The sequence below is a fragment of the Panthera pardus genome, unplaced genomic scaffold, assembly GCF_024362965.1.
Source record: "Panthera pardus isolate Hobbes unplaced genomic scaffold, ASM2436296v1 HiC_scaffold_1, whole genome shotgun sequence".
NCBI classification, from domain to species: Eukaryota; Metazoa; Chordata; class Mammalia; order Carnivora; family Felidae; genus Panthera; species Panthera pardus.
The window spans coordinates 55,481,298-55,508,872 of record NW_026526654.1 but is presented as its reverse complement, the minus strand read 5'-3'; the positions used below and the strand labels follow the sequence as shown (position 1 = coordinate 55,508,872).

General features: G+C 38.3%; 1 protein-coding gene across 5 annotated transcripts in view; it reads right to left on the bottom strand.

Moving 5' to 3' along the window:
• DIAPH3 (diaphanous related formin 3) overlaps nt 1-27,575 on the bottom strand; it is a 504,744-nt gene that overhangs the window by 121,875 nt on the left and 355,294 nt on the right. For all 5 annotated transcript variants that reach the window (XM_053898946.1, XM_053898962.1, XM_053898954.1 and 2 more), the window contains 2 exons: nt 12,656-12,751; nt 12,098-12,157 (listed from right to left, as the gene is read on the bottom strand). In XM_053898946.1, coding sequence (XP_053754921.1) covers nt 12,098-12,157; nt 12,656-12,751 — 156 coding nt within the window. The remainder of the gene's footprint in view (nt 1-12,097; nt 12,158-12,655; nt 12,752-27,575) is intronic.

Genomic DNA, 27,575 nt, shown 5'->3' with positions numbered 1-27,575 from the left:
GACAGACAGAAGTCCCCTTTAGGTTCTTAGCACTGGAAGAGGAAAAAGGAAAAGGAAAAATGAAAAATACAAGTGCAATCAGCTTTTTTTTTTTTTTTAGAAGAAAAGGATATTAGATAACTAATGAATAAAAGAAGAGATTTGGCTTCTGTCTATATTTTAATGGGGACAAACTAAGTTACTCTTGGAGATGTCATCCTATCTCGATTGCCTGCCTGTTGCCCATTATGACCTTTAATATTCCTAATTTTAATTTTCTTTAAGGTTCATGGTTACTTTACAAAGAAATGCAAAATGCTTCCAGTGAAATAGCAATTCCTTGTCTCTGACTCTGCCTTATACATATTCCCCCTGCTATTTCTCTTTTTTAAAAAAAAAAAAACAAACGTTTATTTATTTTGAGAGGGAGCAAGCAAGGAAGCATGAGCAGGGGAGGGGCAAAGAGAGAGCGAGGGAGTGAATCCCAAGTAGGCTCTGTGCTGTCAGAAACTGTGGAGCTCAATCTCACAAACTTAAAATCATGATCTGGGCTGACATCAAGAGTCAGATGCTTAACCAACTGAGCCACCCAGGTGTTCCCTCCCCTGCTGTCTCTTGATTAGTCAATTTTTGACTATAGTTACTGATTTCCTATTGTGACAGACCAAAGCTTAACTTCCTCACAAGTTGTCTCAAAAGGGCTGCTCTCAACATGGCTTCCCCCAGAACTGAGAGAGGGAAGCAAAACAGAGCACTTTAAGATGGAAGCCATGGGTCTTTCATAACCAAATCTCAGATGTGACATACCATCAGTTCTCCTGTATTCAGTAGGTTACTAACCCTGGAAAATGTGTATGAGAGTGTTGTGCGTTGCATAAGGATATGAACCCCAGGAGGCAATAATCATTTGGGTCATCTAGGGAGTCTGGCTACCATAGCGTTTATATTGTTAGACTGTAAAATTGCACACAAGGCTATGTCAAATTCAAGTAGTGTACTATGATTATATATCCTTCCCCCTGCCCCACCCGTTAAAATTGCCTGTACTTTTTTTCTTAGCACCTACCACTTGTCCCATACTTGTCTCCAGAGCTTTTTAACACAATTATATCTAATTGTATAAATGTATACAATTATACAAATACAATTATATACACTAATACCGTTGCACACATAGCCAAACAGATCAGATTATCTGTAAATCCTACAATTTACTCCTGAGCTTCACCAGAACTGTTTATGCTTTTCCAAATATGTACTACTTTCTTTCTGCTAGCATGTTTTTCATATTGAAAGATACTTTTAAGTTTTTTTTACATACATCTTTTATATTTCAATGAAGAAAAAAAGAGGATGATATATATATATATTATTATGGTGTTATATTAAATATGGTGTTATTCCCTACATTTTCTCTGTTTACTAAGAGTCCTTTGGGTTTGTTTTTTCCTTCTTTTTTCATGTTGAATGATTTCCTCAAATGTCAGCTGATGAATTCTTGGCTCAAATTAGTGTTTAAGAACAAAAATTTTGAGTGCGTTTATTAACTAGTGAGCTTCTCCATGGGATGTTCTTGCAGTAATCAAGCATTTTTTGAGAGAAGGGAGCCCAAATGCTAATACCTGAAGGACTTTTCTCTGGACTGTTCATTATCTCCAGATGAATAATCTGACACATACTTGGAGTATAAGCTTGGCTCCTATGTAGTAAAGACTAAGTGGTAGGAAGGGGCCAGAAGAGGATTTTGCCATTCGTTTCTCCCGAAGATCTTCCCCAGTGTTCATACAATCCCTATTTTCAGTGGAGTACCTCAACTGGCTTGTATTCTAATTCTAGAGCATCTAGCAGCATACTTTTTTTTTCAAACAGCATACTTCTCATCTCCTGGAGGGATGTAGGAAAGGGTGAGAGGTAAGTACAGCACAGTGGTGACAAGTCTGTATTTGGAGCTACTGTGCCTCAGCGGAGGTTGAAATGCTCCTTCACGATGCCTGAATTTTCAGCTCTATGCCTTATTCTTCCCATCAGTGGTTCCTGAACCACTCGTGTGGAACCATGAGGACTCATTAGGGTCACCTGTTGTGAGCTGAATTGTGTCATCCTAAATTTATGTTGGGAGTCCTAATACCTGGTACCTGTGAATGTGACCTTATTTGGAAATTGAGTCTTTGCAGATGTAATCAAGTTAAGATGAGCTCAAACTTGATTAGTGTGGCTCTCACCAAATGACGAATGTCTTCATAAGAAGGCCACGTGAAGAAGGCAACAGGGAGAAGGCCATGCGAAGATGGAGACAGAGATTCAAGTGACTCAGCTGTAAGTCAAGGAACACCAAGGCATGTCAGCCACCACCAGAAGCATGGAAGGAGAAAGAAGACAGATTCTCCCTCAGAACCTCTACAAAGAACCAACCTTTGACAGCACCTTCAGACTGTGAGTCTCCAGAATTGTGACAGAATAATTTCCTATTGCTTTAAGGTCCCGACTTTATGGTAGTTTGTCATGGCGGTCTTAGAAATGACAACACCTGGATTCCAGTTTTTTCTTCCTGCACCTTTTTCTTCTCTATTCTGTCTTTATATGTTGTTTCCAGTTAAAGATGCCTTTATTTCAGAGGAGTTGAGATTGGCTTTTACTACTCCTTCCCTCAGTGTCTTTGCAGTGAATCCCAAGGAGAAAAGGAGGTTAAAACATCTTTTCTATTTTAAAATTAAAGGTTCCTAGCCCTTTCATTTTTCTTCTTTTTCTCCTTCTAAACTAGTTCATACCAATTAATGCACTTTAAGTGCAATATAGGAACTATTCACAGAAAGAAAGTTAATTTCAATCTAATTAGTATACCCATTCTGCTTACTGCTGTCATTTGGCTTAAGAATTTATAATAACTTTCTAGTGACAAATGCACCACAGAAGGTAGGTGGAGAAGGGGAAAGAATGAGGAGGAACAAACGTATTGAATTTATTAAATGTCTACTCGATTCTAAGCACTGTGGTACTTTCACACACTTTTATTCAATCTTCCCGGTAGTCTATGAAACATGCCATTTCTGTTTTACCACCGAGGAAGAGGAAATTCAAAGGTTAAATAATCTGCTATAGTCACCCTGTTAGCTAGTCAAACCAAGAAGTCGGTCTCTAAATCCCAAGCCTGACCCCATGCTGTCTTTCAAGGTCAGACCGGCTAGATCATTTAAGGCTTCTATAAACAGAATTCAAAAATCTGACTGGTTTTATTCTTTCACAAATGGTCAGTGAATAAGAACCACTGCTCTTTTTGTAGGTAACTACTATGTGCCTGGCAGGCACTTTGCAAAACATTCATTTTTAACACTGACAACAGTCTTGAAAAGTGGTTTCTGGATCCGGCCACTCCAGACTGACCTTTAATGAGGACAAATATAAAAACAAATCTATGGGACCTTAGCAATAATAAGGTTAGAACCAAGAGCTCTTTTCATAGGAAAGGATCTGAGACATGTAATACAGTTGACACATGCCAGGAAGGAGACCCGCCACACGAGGGTCCCCACTATCCCTGTTAGACGACTTTTTCATACGTGACACAGCACCCCAACGATGCTGGAGCACACATCATGTTCCAACACCGTTTCTGCGGCTTTCCTAAATAATTTCCATCCCATTTGAAAGTAGGAAATATCTTATCCTCTACAAAATGGGATGACTCCTCTTGAAGGGTGCTCTGAAGCCCTCTCAGCCTGCCTTCTGCCACACTGAGCACCAGGGTTACATTTGGAGATGAGCTTTTAGAACCTTTAGGTTATAGGGAAACTGTCCTTTGTCCCATGGCCTGGGAAGCACCTTGGCCACCTTTCTTCCCCCTCAGACTTTATAGACTGGTATCATTGCACAAGTCATAGTCTCCCTTTTCAGATGCAAATACTATCTCGTTTCCCCAAGCAGTTACCTTTCACAGTCCATGCAAGGACATTTGCCGTGGGTCCTTTAGCACCCTTGCCTCTCTTTCTACCCAGAGACTCGCTTTCTGTTGGAGACCCTATATCTTAGTTCTCAGAGAAAACAGATGTCATCAGGTAAGACCTCCAGATTCCTCCTTACTCAGTATTTGTATCCACTTCTCTCTGTACATCCTTCCTTTCTACTGTCCAGGTACTCCACAGCTGTTTTCTCCATGCCATCCCCCAGAGGCCTCATTCTAACTACTACCCCACTAAATAGTCATCCCTCCCCTCCAGAGCTCCTTCCCTTCACAATACAAAGACCATAATAAAGTCAACGACACACAAAAGGCAAAGAAACATAACCTACTAACACCAGGACTCATTCTAGTTCCAGCTGTTCCTAGCTATGTCTCTTCTTTTTCCTCTTTCATATCCAGTTTTTTATTTTTATTACTTTTAATGTTTATTTTTGAGAGAGCGAGCGCACAAGCAAGGGAGGGGCAGAGAGAGGGAGACACAGAACTCGAAGCAGGCTCCAAGCTGTCAGCACAGAGCCCAACACAGCGCTTGAACTCAGGAACCAGGAGATCATGACCTGAGCCGAAGTTGGACACTTAACTGAGTCATGCAGGTGCCCCTGTAGCCAAGCTTTTAGAAAGAACAGCCTCCACTCCTCCAGCCAATGCCATCTGGGTTCAGTTTCTTCTATTCTTTAGAAACTGCTCTTCCTGAGGTGGTTAACAGCACCTGTGTCCTCAGGCCAGGCCATGTTCAGCTGCTCCCCCATCCTTTCCTTACCTGGCCTTTCTGAAGCCTGGGGCTTGGTTCAAGCCCTTCCCAAGCTCCTCTTTCCCTTGCCTGCTTCATCCAAGTTGTGAAGCTGAGATGAGCCCTGCAAACTATCCTTCTCAGGAAAACTGATGACTGTCCCAGGCACAAATGATACCTTTCTCCTCCCTGTATCCTGGGGGAAGCTTCCCAGTCACACCATTTCACTCAGTCTTAACTGTTTATCCTAAACAATTTCTTTGTCATTAAAACTGTAGATCTGCCAACCACTTGACATGTTTTTCACATTTGTGATTATGTCAATGCAACTTTAGTTCTCAAATGACAAAATTACAGTAAAAGTGGTTTCCTTTCAAGGATATACATGGAAAAATATAACGTGTAAATAGAGAAAAATTGTCACAAGTCAGTAATCAAACAACAAAATCAATTATCTTTTAATTTTTTTTGGGGGGGGTTGTGGGCAGAAATTTGATTAAATCAAGAGATCCTCTCACTGGAAAAGAAAATATGCCCAAACACAAAATCTGAAACAAAAGGACAGAGTTCAAGGAGCTTCTAAAGTCTGTCCACTGGCTCCTTCTACACTCAGATTCTAAACCTTCATCATGAGAAAAGGGAGAAATTTAGAGTGGGCCAGAAATTTTGAAAGATCATGTAATTATAGTCCACCATGGAACACAAACAGAACAAAAGACATTAATCATAACAACTATTTCAGGGAAGTCAAGGACATTACTTTCCTTAAGCAGTAGACCTTTATCCCTTCTCACTCAATTTAGTTCCAGACTTCAGCACACATTTGTGAATGCTCATTAAATGAAAGGCATTTGCTATTTCTTGCATAAATGTCCTTTTAAAGCAACTTGAAGTCCTCACGGCTTGAGAATTTTTTAACCTGTTCGTGCTTAAGAGTGTATACGATAATGACTAAGCCAGAAGGTTGTCCCTGCCTTGACTATAAATTAGAAAGGCCATTCTCTTCTGCCCACCGGGCATGCTTATCTAGTAGGAGCCCTGCTGAGTCCATTCTTCCTTTTGCTTGAGTACATCGTAAATAGGAGAGACTGATATTTGAATAAAATGTGAAATCACCCAAATTGTTTTACACTCCTGGCCTAGAAAAATCTCCTTAAAAAATATTTAAGTCTTTTTTGACAGTTCCAGGTAGCATTTGATTCTGCTGGAAAGCTCCAGTGTAAGGGTGTCAAAAACAATTAGTATTTTATAATAGCTCCCTTTCTTTCTTAGGTAGTTAGTAGGGCACAAGTTCATCGGAAAAAGAACAAAAAATATTCTCAAGACAATGAGCCAATGACATTTAGCCAAATCATATAATTTTACTTTATTATTCTCTAGGCTCTTTCTACTTTAAATTCAGATACAGTTTAAAGAAATAAAAGTGTTGGTTGTCAACATTCACTTTGATAGATAAGGTCTTCTAGACAAGGAGTGGTTTGGTGTTGTCTTCACTGTTTTCAAACAAGCCTTAAGGCAGCTAGTGTTCAGTAGATACTACTGAAAACCTTACTAACTCCGTAATTCTGCCTCAAGACAAATTCTTGCTGTTTGGGGAAAGGTAGGTCAAGAAATAAAGAGAACGCAGGACTGAGTAGATTAGGGAGGGGGAGTGGTTATGTGTGAAGTTTTGATACATCAACCACAAAGCCTGTCTTGTGTGTGTCCCTTATTGTGTGGAGAAATATGCTAATTCAAAGATATCTAACTAGCTTCACTTTTAATTCTGACTTCAAATCTTAGAGTAGCAGAGCAGCTGTGCCTGGCGGCAATACAATCTTATTTCTATAAAAATCTTTCAAAGCTCCATATATAAGTGGAAGAGTAAAAATAGATAATCAAATCCAAATTAAGGCTATTAAGAATTGATTTAGTGTAAAGATAATATAGCAAGATTTTGTTTAGGTTATGGATGTTCACTAAAAATGTGTAATACTTGTTTGCCTAAAATTTTGATTATGTTTTATCTTATTTTGTCACAGTTAAATAGTTTTATCATTAGGGGTTTTAATTGCATATAGTTTATAGAATTCTTTCTGATTACTCTATATCCATTTAACTGAGGCAAAAAAATCCCACTGTACTAAAGAGAACCTTCTAATGAAGATGCAATCAAATTGCAGGCAGATGTACCACAAGGTGTGGCTTAATAGTTCACATTTGTGAATCCTTTGTTACGAATGTCTTACAGAGTCTACACGGCGTGCAGAGGCCAAGTCCTGGAAGAGGGTAGGAAGCAGTGCATCCTGAAAAATACTAGGCACACAGTGGTAGATCACGGAGTTGTAGCAACAAACAAGCAACAAAAGGAGAAAGAAAATGAGGAAATCAACTCTTTGCAAGTCTTCTTTCAACCTCCATAATGTTGGCTCCGCTATCGTGCAGTCTCCGAGACTTCTTCATCTTTCTTCTGTCTCATGCTCACTTCGTTACCCACCCGTGTCCATTCCTGAGGTGTAGCACTCGACTTGCCATTCTCTAGATTCAAAGATTTTTCCTTTAGATAACTCAGTAACTGACACAGTGTTAGCAATTCTCTGTGAGGGTCTCTTAACCCACAGCTCTAGACGGGGCTTCTTCCCTCAAACCTTGGTAAGTTCTTTAATTCTCTCCCCATCCCCTTGTAGCCAATCCGTGTTGGCATCAAGATGGCTGTGAAATACTTCTGATTCTTTTCTCTCTCCTACATTTCTCACTTCAGTTCCAGAAAAATTGCTCGGACCTGTCATTTTCCTGCCCCCAAACCTCAACAGTCCAAATTCTTGATCTGGCATCAGACTCTCCATATACTTCTTTCCTATCTGGTCCTATATTTTCAACCAGATGGTTTGATTCACGAGCACCCAAATATAGTATAATCTTTATAAAAATGCACTAATAAATACTTTGAGTATCTTGACTGAAAAGGAAGTCTTACTATTTTCCACAGACCAAAGAAAATCTTCAGATTTGGAATGCACTGCATTCAGTAAAGAAATGAGATAATGCCCTGTACTCATTAGCAGATGCTTTCCTTTGTTTTATTTACTGTTGTTAAACTCTGCTTGATTAAGCAAGGGAAAGAAATCTAATTAATAAGCAACCCTCCACTTCTAAGGAGTGAATAATCCAATCAAGATTGAACTGCATCCTCCCTATTTGATGTAACACCTTTTGAAGCCTAGACCACTGATGATCAAATATCTCCTGATGACAGATAACATTTTAGGGAGGAGATGAGAGGGGGTTAACAGTGTTCACAGCTGGAGCTTTAGCAATTAGCATATTAAGTCCCACTTATTTGGGTGACATCCAACGACCTGATTCTGCTCAATATAGTACATTAATCGTTCCATTCAAACCTAAACATAAACATGTCTGTTCATTCAACACACTCTTACTAAACACCCATGTGTTAGGCACCAATGCAGCTAAGTGCTGAGGTTATAGCAGTAAACAAGTCAGATAGCATTGATCGCCTTGTCCCCACCCTGACGGGACTCACACATAGAGTGGCAGACACTGAATAAGAATATTTTACAGGAAATGACTACTGCAAAATGGGAAAGCCACGGTGTTATTAGAGCATACAGTTTTACAGAGTTCAGGCTGGGGTTCATGAAGAGCCTCCTGAGAAAGTCCACAAATGTTGCTCTTTCTTGGCTCACCCTTGACCTCCGGCTTTTGGTCTCATTTCTACTCATCTCTCAAAACTCTGTCTGGATTTCAGGTCCTTCTAGAAGTCAAGTCTGGATTGTCCTCATAAGGTCTGGATCGGTCTTCCACACTTGTAGATATTCCCAAAACATTATGTATTACTTCTATCCTGGCATTAACCAAATGTATAGGAATTGCTACTCATCTGTCCCAAATGCATGATGAACTCTTAGAAAGTTATCTCTATATTGTAAGTGCCTAGCAAATGCTTAAGTTTTGCTAAATTGGGGCACCTGGGTGGCTCAGTTGGTTAAGTGTCCGACTTCAGGTCATGATCTCACAGTTCATGAGTTCGAGCCCCATGTTGTTGGGCTCTGTGCTGACAGCTCAGAACCTGGAGCCTGCTTCGGATTCTGTGACTCCTTCTCTCTCTGCCCCTCACCGGCTCACACTCTGTCTCCCTCTCTCTCAAAAATAAATAAACATAAGAAAAATTTTTTAAAAAACAAGTTTTGCTAAATTAATGAAGGAATAAAGGTTTCGTGAGGAAAAATTTTGGACATTTAGTTTCTGCTGAGGCTTTCACAGGCAACACAAAAGGTAAAAGAAGTTATGGTTTTAACCAAAGTATTTTTGGTAGCAATTTGGAGCACAGCACAAGGACTGGATCATTCATACTTGAGGTCATCTTCTGCCAAAATATACACTGGAACATTTTAGCTGCAAGGTCCCAGAGGATATTTTACCAGGATCTTCTAATTCTGAATTATAAGATGCCTGATGTCTGTATCTACATCTGTATGTGTATGCATAATCTAAAGCTCTATACAATCTGAATTTATACTCTATACAATCTAAATGTTCCATGATCTTTCTAACAGAGTATAAGGTGGCTACAATTAATACAGATGTTTTGATACAGACTTTATCAAAAGACAAAGTGGTCATAATTCCAGAAGATGAGTCCTATCTAGAGGTTAAATCTGGGAACAAAAGACAAGATACACTGGAGGTTAAGACATATCTGAGAGGGTGAATCTCAATAGGTCAACCTTATGTCAAGAAGAGAAAAAAAATGTACACACATGGCTCATCAGCTCAAAGGGGTGAAGGGGAACAGATCCTGATTCAAGCAATTGTACTCAGGAGGGCAACATGGCAGAGAGATTAAGAAGTTAGAATCAAAAGTCAGACAGGTTCAGGTTCAAAACTTGGCACAGGACCATAAACAAACTTCTAGACCTATTTAATCTTTAGTCACTTTCAACAACGAAAGGGAGATAAAAATATTGACTATCCTATAGGATTATTGCCAAGATTGAATAGGATGATACATATAAAAATTCTGCATAGTGCTTGGTATTTAGCAAGCCAAATAACTCAGCAGACATTAACTTATTATTATTAATACCTTTACAGATATTATTTTACTAAGGATATAAGCCAAGTTTAAAATAATTGTATAAAATCTTAGAAATCTTTAAAAATAGGTTATGAGATAATATGAATTACTATACATGCATGTAGAAAATATCAGACATTAGTTTTAAGTACATATGAAAGCAGATTAAAAAGTAAAATAGGTTTGAGTTACATTTCATTCACATAGTTCAGTTGTAGTGTTAGCATTTTCAAAACAAAAAGGAATGCTTAAATAGCAAGATTACAAAATACTCTGAAATATCATCTTTTTCTAAAAATAATCATGATCCTTGCTGCAATCATGATACTTTCCTTAAAAAAATCTACACTTTTCAACATGCAGTCAAGTAAATCTAACTTCTTTATACACAGAGTTCTTAAAGAGTAACTGGTCATTTGAATTTTTCCCCATGGGGTTAGAAATATGAAGGGAAAACACAACAGAAATATTGATAGAAAATAAGTTTTAAAAAGACTTTAATCCACTGCATTTATATTAGAAGAGACTTCGACCTCTGTGATACATCGATTTCCACTGGTTTGCTATATAATCTATTCGCTTAATTATCACAATAGTCTTAGAACTTCAGATAGCACATGTCAACTTGAATAAAGATAGAAATGCAAGGTTCAACTGCTTTTATGCAATGCACCGAAATACCACAATTTGTAAGTAATTATAGATGAGCCTTTATAGACTGGACACTTTACTGACATTATAGTAAGAAAAGGACTAGGTTCCCCAGGCCAATGCATAAAATTATCTTGAATAATATTCCTCTACATAATACCTAAAGTACTTATTTTAAATTAAGCATAGCATAGGTATATGTATGCCATTATATTCATGCCATGGTCATTGTGTTGGCTGTGGGTCTTTGATGATTCACAATACGGGCTGCATTGTTTATTTTATGCATTTTATTACTAATAAAAAGTAATCCAATGTAGCCATATGTAACCAAAAAAGAAATGTGATGGGAATCGAGTTGCATTTTGGTCATATTTATGTCACTAACTAGCTCTGTACTCCTGGGAAGTTTTCAGCTTCTCTCAGTTTCCACTTATTCATCTACAGAACAAAATAGTCTCTAGTGTCCCAGGATAGCTCTATTCTCCAGAATTTTTGCCATTATTTACCATGTCACAATGACTCCAAATCATAAACCCAAATTTAGGAATTACTTAATTACCTACAGTGAATATCTCTGACATACTACTACAATTCCTTTTTCTACTGTTAGTGTAGGGAAAGGGCAAACGGTAACAAACACATACGGTTGAAAAGACTCAGAAGACCTATTTAAAAATTTGCTGTAGATTTTACCTTTCCTCTCATTTATTAAACATCTACTGTATACATTTTACCTTGAGCAGTAAGCATCTATCCATCTATTAAGATTAATTACCCACATTCTCGTCTTTTTCTTTTTTACTTCACAAATTTTTTTAGGCTACCCTAGAAATTTGACACAGATTTCTATACTCCGTCACACATTCACATTTCCAGAAATTAACTCATCTGCACCCAAAACAACCCTCAGTGCAAATCTGTCAAGTATTTTTTCCATTTATAAAGCTGGCATACTTTGGTGACAATCTCACTCTGTATAAATGACAATGGTAGTCGATGAACTTGTTTATGACTATGGAAGGTAAGCAGAACCCTGCAATATGGGACAGTGAGAGAAAGGGAACCGACATAAATAAAACCGAGTCAACATAAACTGGCACCTTGAAGAGAAGAAGAGGCCTCCATGCAGGTGGTGTGCAGAGGTTGGTCAGGGACTTTTGAATGCAGTCAATCTCAGCTAAGTATCAGAGACTAAGTTAACCCACCTTTTTGGTGATTCTGGTACATCCTTCCACAATAATAACACATGAGGCTCATCTGTGTTAATGATTTTGTCAAAATGCTAGTCACAGTATTTCAGACTTTACTGGCAAATATGGTAGAGTAAAATAGGTAACAGATTCAATATTTCAAATTGTATCCTGATATAAAGTAAATCCTATGTAAAATATTACTTTGAGAGCATACTGCTTTTGAAAGGATACATTGGACAACACTGATCAAAAATGTGTGACATAATCTCAGATAATAATTTTAAAAATTCATCTGAGATCTGAAAGAACTCTACATACTACCTCAAGGCAATGATGTAAGCATGACATGTGAATATACAATCTCACAGCAAATAAGTACAGCTACACATTTCTCCTATTATAGCTGTATCTAAACGTGAGAACTTCCCAGCAGCCTATTAAAATAATAGATCAATAGGATAAAAGTAGATAAGAAGAATGTGCAATTTATGAATGCGGTTTATTACCATGGTTACAAACTTTCAGAACAGGCCGCTGAGACATGGGACTGAAACTTCGCCGAATATCTGTTAAAAAAAGAGAGAGAGAAAGAGAGAGAAAGAAAATTAATATAGAGGTCTGTTCATCTCAAAAAGTGTTACAGTATTAGACTGTTTTCAAAGGTGAAATAGGCCGGGACCCAAAGCAATGCTTCAATACCCTGAAATACTTGAAGCGATGATGTTATGACTTTTACTTCCCATTTAATTATGCTACTGTAAACTCCACTGGGATAAGGTGCATATGGTTCTTTAGATGAGACTTGTCACACTAATCAAGATTTTCTAGGTTCAGTGCTTTGATTTGTTAATGTGCCACTGACATCGGCCAACTGGAATGCTTCTCTCTCTGACATTTGTCACTGCAAGGGAAGGATTAAGCAAACTCATGGAACTTCTGAAGAGTTGTTGCCCACAGCACTACATGCTTGACACATGACTTGAAAAGAATTAAAAGGAAGGAAAAAAAGGTTGTTCTTTGTGATAGTTCCCTAGAAAGTAACATGAAACAAGTATAATGTTCACCTTTTGGCTTTGGTGTCCTTTTTCTTCGGTCGCGGAAGGCAGCCCCCGACTGCAAAGCCTCCAGCAGACTATCCATCACTCCTGTCTCATCACCCTCTGTGAAAAGAGATGCAGGGAATTCTATCAGCCCTCGGGGTTACCATAGCAATGTCAAAGCATACACAGAAGCTGGTGATGGTGATGGTAGGGGGAAGAAAGATCAGATGCCAGGACTAAACCAGCAATTTTAAGATAAGATAGGACTTTAACTCTCTCGTAAATCAAATATCTTTTAATGAAATCTGTCTCATTAGTGTCTGCGTTACTGTCCACTAAAGAGGACCGGGTTCCATTGATTCACTTCAGAGGACTGCTTTTATAGTCTGGCGGCACAATAACTTTAAATAGAATGCGGTTCTAGTCATATCTGTGTCGCGGGTTATCATAAATCACATTTCCCTTGTAGAAATGGGTTATTTTCAAAGCACCAGCTTCTATTCTAAAACCGGCCAGGTGTAGGAGAATGTTCTTGTTGTTGTTGTTATTGAGAACTCTGCTGCCTAAACTCATTGCACAAAATTATATTTCCAGGTTAACTATTGTGAACATGCTCCCAACTGAGTTTTCATATCAGAAGATAATCGCCCCCTGACTTAGGTGACACGGAATAATCACTACAAACTTTTACAGAATGTATGAAAAGTTTGTCTTCTGTAATGAAAAATAACAGAAGAGGCTCTCAAATACCTAAAATATTTTCATCCCATTATGATTAGTTTAAATTGATATTCTGTATATATTTACTGAAAGATGTGGTTATAGAGTCAATTCTCTCTGCAAAGAACAGATTATTTTGTAATATTTACAGCTATTTATAGCTGTCAAAGCTAAATATTATTGAAAAGCAGTGGGAAAAAGAAAAGCTTCAAAGAAACTGCTGGCCCAATCCCAAATTCAAGGAAATGCCCAAGACTTTTTGGTCCCTCGGAAAGAGGTTACTCGTAGGCATTCTCTATGAAATTGTGTGACTGGTATACGTTACATGGAAAGTAACAGAAAACTATTTTCCTCTCATTTTTTAAAATTTCTTTTTATTGAGACACAATCCCTTCATTTGGAACAGATGACAAATGAATGCAGGAGAGTACAGATAGCAAACATTTACAGTTTATAAACAGATATATAAATATAAATATGCCCTGGCCCCTTTCCATCTGGTTCTATCTCATATTTTTAGAAAAGTACTAAATTTTGTAGGTGTAATTTTAAAAAAAGGTGGGTGATAAGCAGAGTATTTGGAGGTTAATTTTCATATAAATTTAATTCTGAGGTGGCTTGATGGCTATTTTAATTAAAATGCATCACAAATTTCAGTTACTTTAATTAGTAATTAGCGATCTTCGAGAATTTACACTCAAACTTAAAAAAAAAAAAAAACCTGCAAGGAATGTCAGGTATATAAGGTTGTGGATACATTTTGTTAGTAAAAGGTAACATTTTAAAAACCTAAAAGTTTAAGAAAGCAAGCATGAGATTAATGGCATACACTTTAAGGGGGGGAAAAAGAGAATTACAAAAAAATTTGAACTTTCCTTAGTAAGTTTACTGTTGGTAATGGTAATGACATAGTGATTCTGAAACTATTATGTTTATATCATAAGACTGAGGAGATAGGTATACTCACCGTGGGAAACGATACACAAGTATGGGATAGGTGAGGAAGAACCACAAAGTGTTGGAATGCTAGTACAACTATCACAGAAGCTCAGGGTTTTTAAAAAACATGTTTCCTAGCTTTCCAAAATAACCCAGAAGTAATGACACTGTGATAGCAAAGAGCATGTCTGGTCTCCAGATCTTGATTTCTGAATACCATTCTTAATGGGAACCAGAATACATAGAGAAATGACTGATTCTGGTGCCGAGACCAAGAAAGTGTGAACAAGGAAGGCATTGATGCACCAGAAGATAATCGAGTGCTCAAGGACAGACAGGGATGTGTCAAAAGGGCAGAGGAGAGCCAGACTGAAAGACAGCCTTGGCCAAATTTTGGATGACACGAGTACTAAATGAGTAATAATGGAGATGGATTATTACACATTGGGGGAAAAAAAACAATTATGCATCCATATTGATACTAAAAAATTAGAAATAAATATAGGGGGAGAGAAAGCTCCTCTTTACAAAAGAATGTCAACCACTAGGTGTCAAAGATACAGGGGAAATAGAAAATTCACTATTTTATAACTCACATAACAAGAACTGAATGAGGCAGATATCATCAATGGATGCAGAAACCATTGTGTACAAGGCTGCAAAGGAACAGGAGTTGGAGAAATCTGGCAGATATCACCTTACCCAAATACTCAAATCTGACATCAAACTTGGTAACGACTCCTTTCTCAAGTGATGCACTAAGACAGATACAACCTGTGTGGTACTTTGTAGAAAAAATATTTATCCTGAATCTAAATGTAAGGAAACAATCACAGAAATACAAAGTTGGGAACATTATGTGAAATGACTGGCCTGGGTTCTTAATAACTACCAATTATGAAAAAGGAGAAGGAGAGAGGGAGGAAAGGAAAGAAATTAGGGAGCTGTTCTAGATTAAAGGAGATTAAAGAGATATGACAACCAAATGCAATACACAATCTTTGATTAGCTCTTAGAGCATTAAAAAAAGTTATGATTTTATTGAGATAACTGGGGAAATTTTAAAATGGACTAGATGTTAAAGAATTATAGCATACTAATGTTAAATTACCTGAATAAGATAATTACATTATCATTAGGTAGGTTAATCCATTTGTTCTGAGCAGATAGATACCGACACATTTAGGCTCACAGAACAACTTACACCCCCACGTTTCCATGTTTTCTATTTCATGTCCTTGAACATGCTGTTCTCGTTACATAGAACATCCTTCCCTTTCCTTCACCAACCTAACTTCTTCTCCTTTAAGACAGAGAACCAAGAACCCTTCCCTGATCTATGTGGGCTGAACTGGGTGCCCCTCTGTGTCCTAATGACATGGGGTACTGACAGCAATAAATCCTTTACAATATAATTTACTTGACAGTTTTTACCACTAGACTGAGTTCACTGAGGACAGAGATTATGGCTTTTTCAGAAAAATCCCAGTATTGCACAGAAAATGTTCCTTAATATATGCTGACCATATTAACAAGTGAAGCACTAATAGGGCCAAATGGAAGGAAAAAATCACGCAGGAAAATAAAGGTCTCATGTGGAAAGGGGGCCAGGGAAGTGGTGGGAGTACATTCCTACCACCATTGTAAACAATGCAGCACTGTTTCTTCCTCTTCCCTTGTCTCCTACATCCATTCAGTTGCCAAACAGAATGGCAGTTGCCAAACACGCCTAAATATCTCAAGGATTGATCAACTGTTTCCTTTTCTGACTAAACTTTAAGTTCAGTGTCCATAATTGAATTAAATTTTTTTAATGTTTATTTATTTTTGAGAGACAGAGAGTGAACAGGGGGAGGGCAGAGAGAGGGAGACACAGAATCCGAAGCAGGTTCCAGACTCAGCTGTCAGCACAGAGACTGATGCGGGGCTTGAATTCAACAAGCTGTGAGATCATGACCTGAGCCGGAGTCGGATGCTTAACCGACTGAACCACCCAGGCGCCCCAGAACTGAATTATTTTTCACCCAAAATAGTGCATGAGTTGCCAGGAGTCACAATGTGTCTAGTTAATCCCAAATTCAAATTTATCCCATATAGCACCAGTAAGCTCTGAAGCAGAACTAGGATCTTCAATCCCCTAGTCACAAATTTTCAGTATCTCTCACTTCCCACAATATAAAGTACCAACTCTTTCACTTGTCCCAACACTTGATTCCAATTGCTTTTTCAATCTTATGTCCTCCAACTTCATGACCTGCTCTTTAGCTAAAGGCAACTTTGAAGCTGTGGTTCTTTACAAACCTCTCTCCCATCCTTCACTCTCCACATGGAAGTTCTGTGCTTTAGTCTCCCAGAGCTGATGGCATTTCTTGGCCTTCACTCCCACAGCGTAATGGAAAGAATATAATACGGAAGTAAGGAGACACGCATTCTAGTCTGAGGTCTCAACATACTACCTGTGAGACACTGGACTAGTTATAAAATCATTCCTGACAAGTGTAATAGAAAGAATACCTTTCTAGGGTTAATGAATCAAATGAGATAATACAAAATAAAGCACTTGATAAATTGCTAAGTGATATAAAAATGTAGGGGAATAAATTCATAAATGAACTCCATAGCACACTACAGCAAGTTTATGCAATATTTGATTGTGTTTCAGGCACTGTTTTAGATACATTATAAATTAAATAACTTTTATAGTGTATTTTACTATGTTCTTGAATATCATCATTTCTAAGGGAAACTGATCAGAAGTACCTATGAGAAGTAGGCCCTGGAATGGGAAAAGATATTTGCAAATGACATATCAGATAAAGGGTTAGTATCCAAAATCTATAATGAACTTATCAATCTCAACACCCAAAAAACAGATAATCCAGTGAAGAAATGGGCAGAAGACATAAATAGACACTTTTCCAAAGAAGACATCCAGATGGCCAACAGACACATGAAAAATGCTCAACATCACTCATCATCAGGGAAATACAAATCAAAACCACATTGAGATACCACCTCATACCGGTCAGAGTGGCTAAAATTAACAACTCAGGAAACAACAGGATGTGGAGAAACAGGAACCCTCTTGCACTGTTGGTGGGAATGCAAACTGGTGCAGCCGTTCTGGAAAACAGTGTGGAGGTTCCTCAAAAAGTTAAAAATAGAACTACCCTATGACCCAGTAATAGCTCTGCTAGGAATTTACCCAAGGGATATAAGAGTGCTGATGCATAGGGGCACATGTACCCCAATGTTTATAGCAGCACTTTCAACAATAGCCAAATTATGGAGAAAGCCTAAATGTCCATCAGCTGATGAATGGATAAAGAAGATGTGGTTTATATATACAATGGAATACTACTTGGCAATGAGAAGGAATGAAATCCTGCCATTTGCAGCAATGTGGAAGGTATTATGCTAAGTGAAATAAGTTAGAGAAAGACAGAATATCATATACGTTTTCACTCATATGTGGAACTTGAGAAACTTAGCAGAATACCATGGGGGAGGGGAAGGGGGAAAAATAGTTACCATAAAGAGAGGGAGGGAGGCAAACCATAAGAGACTCTTAAATACAGAAAACAAACTGAGGGTTGATGGGGGGGAGGGGAAAATGGATGATGGGCATTGAGGAGGGCACTCATTGGGATGAGCACTGGGTGCTGTTGTATGGAAGCAATGAACCACGGGAATCTACCCCTAAATCCAAGAGCACACTGTAGACACTGTAAGTTGGCCAACTTGACAATAAATTATATTAAAAAAATAAAAAACAAAAAACAAAACAAAAAAGATACTGTTAATCAAAAATAAATTAAAAAAAATTTTTTTAACGTTTATTTATTTTTGAGACAGAGAGAGATAGAGCATGAACGGGGGAGGGTCAGAGAGAGAGGGAGACACAGAATCTGAAACAGGCTCCAGGCTCTGAGCTGTCAGCACAGAGCCCGACGCGGGGCTCAAACCCACGAACTGTGAGATCGTGACCTGAGCTGAAGTCGGACGCTTAGCCGACTGAGCCACCCAGGCGCCCCACAAATAACATTTTTAAAACGTGCATTTAGAATATTCATTCAACATATGCTTACTGAGGTCCTACTGTGTGTCAGGATATTATTAGGCACTAAAAATAGCTAGGCCCCAAGAATTAACAAGACATGTCTTCTGATCACAAGAAGCAGAACAGTGTGATAGTAAGGGAGGGATCTGGACGAACTACTGGAGATGTAAGGTTTCCTAGTGAATTACGAGCTGACACATAAGCAGGAGTTAGTCATGGCAAAACGAGAGACGGAATAGCATACCTGGCAGAAGGGATAGCAGGTGCAAAGGCAAAAGATATGAATAAAAACAAAAGTGAGCTATAGTAAAGTATTGAGATGATTTATATTTACATGATTCTAATACAAACCTAATAACTCAGGTTTACATAACTCTAATACATTATTCCTCTGCAAAGAGAAACAAACATTAGCTATTCTTTAATTGTAGACTAGAATTCAATTTCCCTAACTACAAGTCAGTTCATATTCAAAATATTTATAGCCTGTTTCCTGCTGTGAACTCTTTTAAATAAATAGACTAACTGTGAGAGCCAAAGCTTTGCTACGTCTGAATAACAGATCACCTTGTTTAATTAGTAAGTGGTATTTTAAAAAATCGTACAGTGTCAAGGTAAATGGAGAAGGGAGAGCTAAGGATGAGTTACCTCTGAGGCAGAATCAATAGGATGTGCAGACAAGGAGAGGGGAAGCAGCTAAGGAGTCACACAGTCTGAGGTCTCTGGGGCCTATGACTAGAGGAGTAGAAAATATGGAAATATTTTCAAATAATATTGAGTTTGGTGGAGAACACATGTTGAACATAATGAGTTTCCTTTTGGACGTGTGAGTACAAGGTGCTAGCAGGGACCTCCTGATAACTTCTGAAAGTAAGTTGGAAATTCTGGCCTCAAATTCAGACAAAAATTTCAGTACTATTTCCGGAAATCATTTCTGTATTACAAAAGACACTTGCTCAGCACTCTCAGCCAGACTCTGAGAAAGGTCCCGAAATACCAGGGGTGACTTTATCCTTGCCTCACAGATGCTAGTGGTCCTCGGGAAGTGCATAGGACTGAGTCGGGAGAGGCGGCATCTTGAGAACCAGTGACATTTTATAAAGAGGAGAAAAGAGAAAAGGCAGGGACCTGGTAAAGTTTGTTCTGCCCTTTATTTCACTTTTCCCAAACCAAGGCAGAACACTGAAAGTACAGATAACAACAGATGCAGAGAAAATCCTGAAAGGTTCCAGAACATTAAAAACAAACCATATAGGCTGCATACAAAGTATAAAATCAGAATAGAACTGGATTTCTCAATAGCAACACTGAGTTCCAGAAGACAAGATACAGATTTCAAATTCTGAAAGAGAAAGTATTTCCAGTGAAGAAATGGTTACATGGCCTAGAAGTGGAGGATAGAAAATGAACACGCAAGTTTCTGACCACTCGCTCGTAAAAAAAAACTACTGAAAGGCGTGCCTCTGCAAAAAAGGGAAGAAAGTAAGATAAAACAAAAAACAAACAAACAAACATGGGATCTAGGAAAGGGGAGGGGACAGAACAGCAAAGTGGGAAAAAAAATTTCTCAAGATGGTACTTGTGTCCCCGGCTCAGAGCAGCCGCCAATTCAGATCACATGGGAGAAAAAGGCAATGGAGGAGAGAACCGTAGCCAAGGAACTAAAAGCAAATCTGCTGTGTTGAACCATTTGCAAAAATGACTGCTGCTGATTAAACAGACGTGTCTGAGAGTCTGGATAAAACAGTGACAGATATACCCAAGTACTAAGCAAATTAAGAAAAAAAAAAAGTATAAATCTAGAAATAACACTGTTGCCCAACGGGAAACAATCATGGAATACTAACTAGAGGAATAAGGAGTATTTCCACAGTTGCGCCATTATAAACACTGGTTATTCTTTGACTCTCAGGTATGATACAGTTGTAATGTGAGGACGTCAGGGGTAGAGGAAAAGGGTACAAGGTCGGCAGAAAGCAAAAGGAAACTAAATCGTCACTGATCAGGAACTCAGTAATGCCTAAAACAAATTAGCAATAGTCTAAGCATATCATCTAGAAATAGAGAAGAGGTAAATAAATACCAGGAAAAAAAAAATCCTAAGAATTAAAAGTGGTTACCTCTGAGAAGTGGAAGGCAGTAGAGAAGAGGGAAAATACGCTATAAGCTTAACATATTTCATTTAGGAATTTGCAGACATTATGCTGATATATATAAAGTAACGCCAGCAACAAAAGATTTCATGACAGGAAAAGATGACCAGGGAGGTGGAGATGAAGGAAGTTGATTTTTGGCCTAACTGTGCTTTCCTCTGAGAAGGGGAGGAGGAGAGGTAACAAATGGAATAACACAACATCATGAGCACCGTGATGGAGATCTGCAGCCCAGGAGGGACACCTGGTGTGGGGCGCAGGAAGAAAGAACAGCAGTCAGAGAAGGCCCCCCGGATACCCAAGACTTAAAGAGTTTTAGGTCTGCCATGGCTTTCTGAAGACAAAGACCTTGCTCGAGCTCAAAGAACAGGCAGAGGTTCTGGAGGGTCCAGAAACACTTGGCGGGCTCAGATGTCCATGGGAGTGGAGAGCAGGGTCCCCGAGGGGCAGTACTGAGAGGTGCTGAGGGCACAGGGAGGGGACAGCTCCCCACGCACTGAAATAGGCCCAGGAATTTGGGGTTTGCCTTTAAAGGAGCCATCAATTTATTTTAACCTAGGACCTAACATGGTCAAATTCCTATTTTAGGAAGATCACTATGAGGAGGGATAACACGAAGGCAAGGTTTGAGGATTTCAGTCTAGGCAAACGTGATCACAGGGCCCAAGGAAGGAATGGAAGTGTTGAAAATGCAAAAGAGAAAGGAAGAACAGAACAATCTTGGTCAGCCTGGATGGAAGTATTAAAAAATAAAGTTGAAAAAAAAAATAAAGTTGAGGTTAATTTCCAGGTATCTAGCTTGGCTAGCTAACTAGCTAGCTATGGGTTGATAATATTCCCCAAGTAATGACTCATGCTTGTCTGGTGGTAGAATGGGGCTGAGCCTAGAGAGGCATTCATTTTTGGATATGTTGAGGTGTTCATGAGATGTCCAACTGCAAGTGGTTCAAGGTGTTCAGGAGGCTGATGGTGCCTTAGGTTTAACACTAGAGGGAGAACTGGTTACCCTAATGGTTTTAACTTAGAAACACAGTGGTTGTACTTGAAGCTATAGGAAAGAGCATAGTGAAAAGGTAGAGAACACAAGTTTTGAAATCAAACAACTTGGATTGAAACACTGGCTTTCCAATTAGCCATCTGTGTGACTCTGGGCAAATTACTTAACTACACTAACCCTCATTTTTTTTCTCTTAACTTTCGTGTGGAAATAATAATAGTACCTGCTTCACAAAGGTTATTGGAGGATTAAAAGAGATACATCATGTCCAGGCACAAAAGAGAGTGCCTGGCACAGAGTAAGGGCTTAATATCAGTTGATCTGTGGTGTGCTAGTTGTTGAAATGGCAGAGTGCGTGATCTCTTAGGAAGAGAGCGTGCAGTGACATGAGCTCTGAGGATAAGCCACAAGGCAAACTAATGTGTAAAGGGAATGTAGGAAGAAATGAGCTTTCACAGCCTGTGACCGTTTCCCATTGTGTTTACTTTGCATGCACTTTGAGAGCTCCCGTTTTTACCCCATTGTCCCCTACACACTTTCTGTAACTCACCACATTTTATAGGGCTTCAGCGGCAGGAAGAGATAGAACGGAACTGGGAGCGGGGCTACGGAAGAAAAAGCTCTCTCCAAAGAATTGTTAAAAAGTGTGCCGCTGATGCACAAAATTCATAGGCTCATAGTTTAACCCAACTCCTTCTAAAAGAAACAGTGACAGTTGCCCTTACAAAATTCCATGAATTATTTTTCTATGCTGCTGGTTATAGACCTTCTGGGAACCAGATTGTATCTGCTTTACTTGGTAACCCAGTTCAGTCTTTAACCTAGAACAAAGCTCAAAATATGACTTAAACCAGACAGCAAAAAGACAGGAATAACTTAAAGTCTTTGAACTTGTCTTAATCTAGTTGTGAAAGTGAAAATTTGAGTCAAGGGAGTTAGAAAGCCAATTTTCATTGGGATTTAACTGATAAAATGATAATTAGAGCAGTTCTCTTTTATACTGTAGTTAAGTGGCTCAACCATAAGTAGAATTTTATATTAAAAAAACCCAAGATTTTAGGGATGCCTGGGTGGCTCAGTCATTGAGCATCCAACTCTTAGTTTTGGCTCAGGTCAAGATCTCACAGTTCGTGGGATCGAGCCCCCCATTGGTCTGTGTGCTGACAGCACAGAGCCTGCTTGGGATTCTCTCTCCACACCTCTCTCTCTGCCCCTTCCCTGCTCCTCCCCCTCTCAAAATAAATAAATAAACATTAAAAAAAACCCTCAATATTTTAATATATTTTTTCTCCACTATTCTTCATTATTTGCACAATTTGAATTCAACACATTTCCTGTTATAACTTAGAAGGAAAAAAATTAAAATCTTTTATAAAGGGAGCCTGGGTGGCTCCGTCAGTTGAGCATCCGACCGGTTCAGGTCATCATCTCGCGGCTTGTGAGTTCGAGCCTTGCATCAGGCTCTGTGCTGATAGGTCAGAGCCTGGAGCCTGCTTCAGATTCTGTGTCTTCCTCTCTCTCTGCCTCTCCCCTACTTGTGCTCTGTCTGTCTCTCTCTCAAAAGCAAATAAACATTAAAAAACAAAATAAAATAAATCTTTTATAAAGAAGTTTTTACTGTTTTCAGTTTTGTTGTTTTTTTTTTTTCTTTTAAAATAGAACGGTTAAGAACAAAATCAAGGACTCAAAGTGCTGGGCTTGAATCATGGCTCTTACTCTTACCAGCTGTGTGCCCCTTAAGGATCATCTTGTGCTTTCCCATCTCTTCATTTAGGAGGAGGAGAAGAGCATCTACCTCAAAAGGTTGTTTTAAGGATTAAGTGAGCTAACACATGTGAAAAGCTTAGAATCGTGTCTCATACATGGTAAGGCCTCAATAGATATTAACTGCCATTTTTAATATTATGATGACTATTCTTACCAATATGGTACACATTGCTGACTGGCCACTGCAAGATATCCATTCCCTACCCTCTCCTTGTTTGCTTCCACTATGGAGGCTGGAAAAGTTAAAACCTTATTTTCTGAGGCCCCCTACTAGCAAAGCTAAGGGTGGCCATGTAATGCATTTTTTTTTTTAATTTTTTTTAACGTTTATTTATTTTTGAGACAGAGAGAGACAGAGCATGAATGGGGGAGGGTCAGAGAGAGGGAGACACAGAATCCGAAACAGGCTCCAGGCTCTGAGCTGTCAGCACAGGGCCCGACGCGGGGCTCGAACCCACGGACTGTGAGATCATGACCTGAGCTGAAGTCGGCCGCTCAACCGACTGAGCCACCCAGGCGCCCCAATGCATTTCTGACCAATGAAATTTAAGTGGACATCTGCTAGAGTGCTTCTAGGAAGAAAAAAGAGGCATATGTTGATAACCTCTCTACTTCTGCTTCCTATCTTGAATATCTACTGGAGCTATGACATAGCTCTGTCTGAAATCACATGTTACTACTTATTTCTTGCTATCTTGAATATGCTTGGTCCTGTTGCAGCCACCTTGTGTCATCTTGTAACTCTTGAGCACATACCATGGGGCCATTTTTACAGTTGCTCTGGATAAAACATAGGCTATCTTTTCAAAGCTTCAGTAAAAACATATTTTACAGGTACATTTAAACAAATAAACCATGTTTATTATACTATTTATTATATTGTATGCAAATTAGAATCTAATTTTACATTTTATACTAAATAAAGTTAAAGAAGTATTTGCAAAATAAAGTATTTTTCTCATATGAACTCTCTGGTCTTCAAAAAAAAAATATCCAGGGGTGCCTGGGTGGCTCTGTTGGTTAAGCATTCAACTTCAGCTAAGGTCATTTTCTCACGGTTTGTGGGTTCAAGCCTCATGTCGGGCTCTGTACTGAAAGTTTGGAGCCTGGACACTGCTTCAGATTCTGTTCTCTCTTTCTCTGCTCCTCCCCCACTTGTACCCCCCACCTCAAATAAATAAATAAACATTTAAAAAATACATGCATTATTGGATGTCATAAATAAAGCATGATTCTATTTTAATTATGTAAACCAGGCAAAAAAGGTAATGTAAATATACTGTAACAAATCATATTGCATTGTCATTCATTTTTAATTTCCCAATTTCTTACAATTTACGTTGTAAAAAAAAATGATTCCATCATCACAGTCATTTAATTAAACTCATGAAGATAACCAACGTATCTTCTTCTGAAATCTTTTTTAGAGTTCTTTCATTTTTAAAACTAATGTAAACAAGTGGCAAAACTCCAGGAGAATAAATAAGTTACTTGTGTGCTCATTTAATTCTCTTTTCAAATAAAAAGGGCAGAACCAGGCACCTGGGTGGCTCAGCTGGTTGAGCATCTGACTCTGGATTTTGCTCAGGTCCTGATCTCATAGTTCTGTGAATTGAGCCCATGCAGCAGAGCATGCTGGACTCTCCCTCTTTCTCTGCCCCTCCCCCACTCTCACTTTCTCTGTCTCCTTCAAAATAAATAAATAAACTTAAAAAAGGGGCACAATCATTTTCAGAATGTCAACATACTTAAGGCACAAGATTTAAAAGTGACCATATATAATCAATAAATGAGTTTGTTATTACAAAATAATACAGCAGGTGGGCTGTATGAAATAGACATCCCACATTTAAAAAACAAAAAAACAAAAAAAACTTCAGTAAGAGACACCTGGGTAGTTCAGTCAGTTAATCGTCCTACTTTGGCTCAGGTCATTATCTCACGGTTCATGGGTTAGAGCCCTGTGTTGGGCTCTGTGCTGCCAGCTCAGAGCCTGGAGCCTGCTTTGGATTCTGTGCCTCCCCTGCTTGTGCTCTTTCTCTCAAAAATAAATAAATGTTAAAAACAAAAGAAAGCAAAAACTTCAGTAAGAGTTTCCCAAAGTGTGCACCACAGAATGCTAGTTCTGTGAGAAGCAGTGTGTGTGTGTGTTGTGGGGGAAGGGAGGGTAGTTCTGTGGTCAAATAAGCTTGGAAAATAATGTGTAGTATATACTGCTCTTGGAAATTCATATAAAAAACACTTAAAAATTTAATTCATGATTTATGATAAATGTGGCATTTCAAATCAGTACAGATAATGTTCAACAACTACTATGGTGACATTATTTTATTTGGATTCCACTCTGTTACTTACACCAACATAAATTCCAAGTAGATGAAACATTTCAACATTAAAAAATTAAACTGCAAAAGTATAGCAGACAGTATGTAAAAGTTTTCATTAGTTCTGGAATGAGAAGATCTTCTTAGGAAACATCTAAATACCCAAATGTCATACAGATTTTACTACACTAAATGTCTGCAAATGGAAAGAATAATGAGAACAGAGTCAACATGAACAATAAAAGGAGAAACTAGAAAAAAAAAAATTGAAACACAGGTATTCCCTAAGACTAATTTTCTTGAAATAATGAACATTGTGACTCAGGGGAAAAAAAATCAATAAAAAAACCATCAAAAAACAGGCAAATTATATGTTCAGGAAACCCATCTTAAAAATAAATAAGCAAGGCTTTTATACAGAGACTATAATACTCAAACTCATTCATAATTAAAGATATTCCAAATACATCAGTAAAAGATCATCTTTCACTTATCAGCGTAGCAATAAAAAATAAGGATAATTGGTATAGGCTGGAAAATAGGTCACTCCACACACTGTTGGTAGAAATATAAAGCTAATACAATCTCTTTAGAATGCAACTTAGACTCTATCAGAAATAAAATTGCACATCCCATTTCATGAAATATTTTCTAAGAAAATTATCCTACTTATAACTCACATGTGTGCAAAAGCACGTACACAAGGATGTTCGTTATAACATTGTTTATAATAACAGGAGATTGGAAACAACCTAAATGCCCATCAGCAAGGGAGAGTCTAAGCTATAACAGTAAGAGACAGACTAAATAAACCATGATGTTCACATGTTAACATATACAGAGATGTAAAAAAATAAGGAGACATATTTCAATTGTTCATATGGACTATCTCCAAAACATAAGTGAAAAAAGTCAATCACTTATTTTATCAATAAGGACACTGGATAAAGACCTTTCTATGACCACTCAGAGATATTAGCTATAAGGCAGAGGATATTTTTGGACTTCTTGCTTAGCCATTAGTCTACCACATGGTGCTCAAAAAGGCATTAATCATCCTTCCAGTATTAAAATGTTTGTTAAAATGTCTCCCATGTAAGTATTCAAACGCCCAACTCTGATTAGCTTGTTCACAGTGACCTATTCTAACAGTTGCTAAAGAAAGCACAATATAAAATCCAGCGTTAACTCTGGTTAAAAACAAAACATTGCCAAAATTGTCCTTGTGTATTACATAGGGACTAGGATGCTGAGCAGATGCCCTCAGTTGTAAAAGCATAGAATGTGAGGGGAAAGATAATGTATCTATTTAAATATATATGTAGATGTGAAATGATAATGGCGTTTAACAAGATGGGACTCACACACAGTGAATACCCATGACCCTTTAATCACACAGTAACCCAGACAGGAAAAGGTTAATTACATGGCATAACATCACTATTTTTGAGAAGAAGCTTCACTTGTTACCCATAAGAGCGTCATTTTACTCTGAGCAATAAGTGTGACAGTGTTTAAACTTGGCAAGTGCTTAGTTCCCGTTGAAAATCTACTAGGATACATTTGAGACTTGTTTTAATATTTTCTTATATTAATGAGAAATTTTGAAAAATATTTTTCAATGGCTTTGTTTCTCATAAAGTTTTGAACAAAGAGTGGAATGATTTCAGATAGAGAAAATGAAAATGTTAATTCAATGCCATGAATCAAAAAAAAAAAAAAAAAAAAGGGAAGGGAAACTAGGGGACAGGAGTAATTTCACAGGAATTTCTTTCAGGAGAAGCTGGGATAAATGGACTCGAGGCCATGAGGGGCCACTCTCAATGAGTGCACCTGGCTGCTGAGTGGTGCCCAGAGGGGCCCCAACAGTCAAGTGCTGACAGCAACATATGGTGCGCAGTGGAAGAGGGGGGAAAAAAGGTGGGGAAGAGGGGCCCAGGGAGCTGGGATTCAAGGCTGAGGAACTGCCATAGAATGGTTTTGA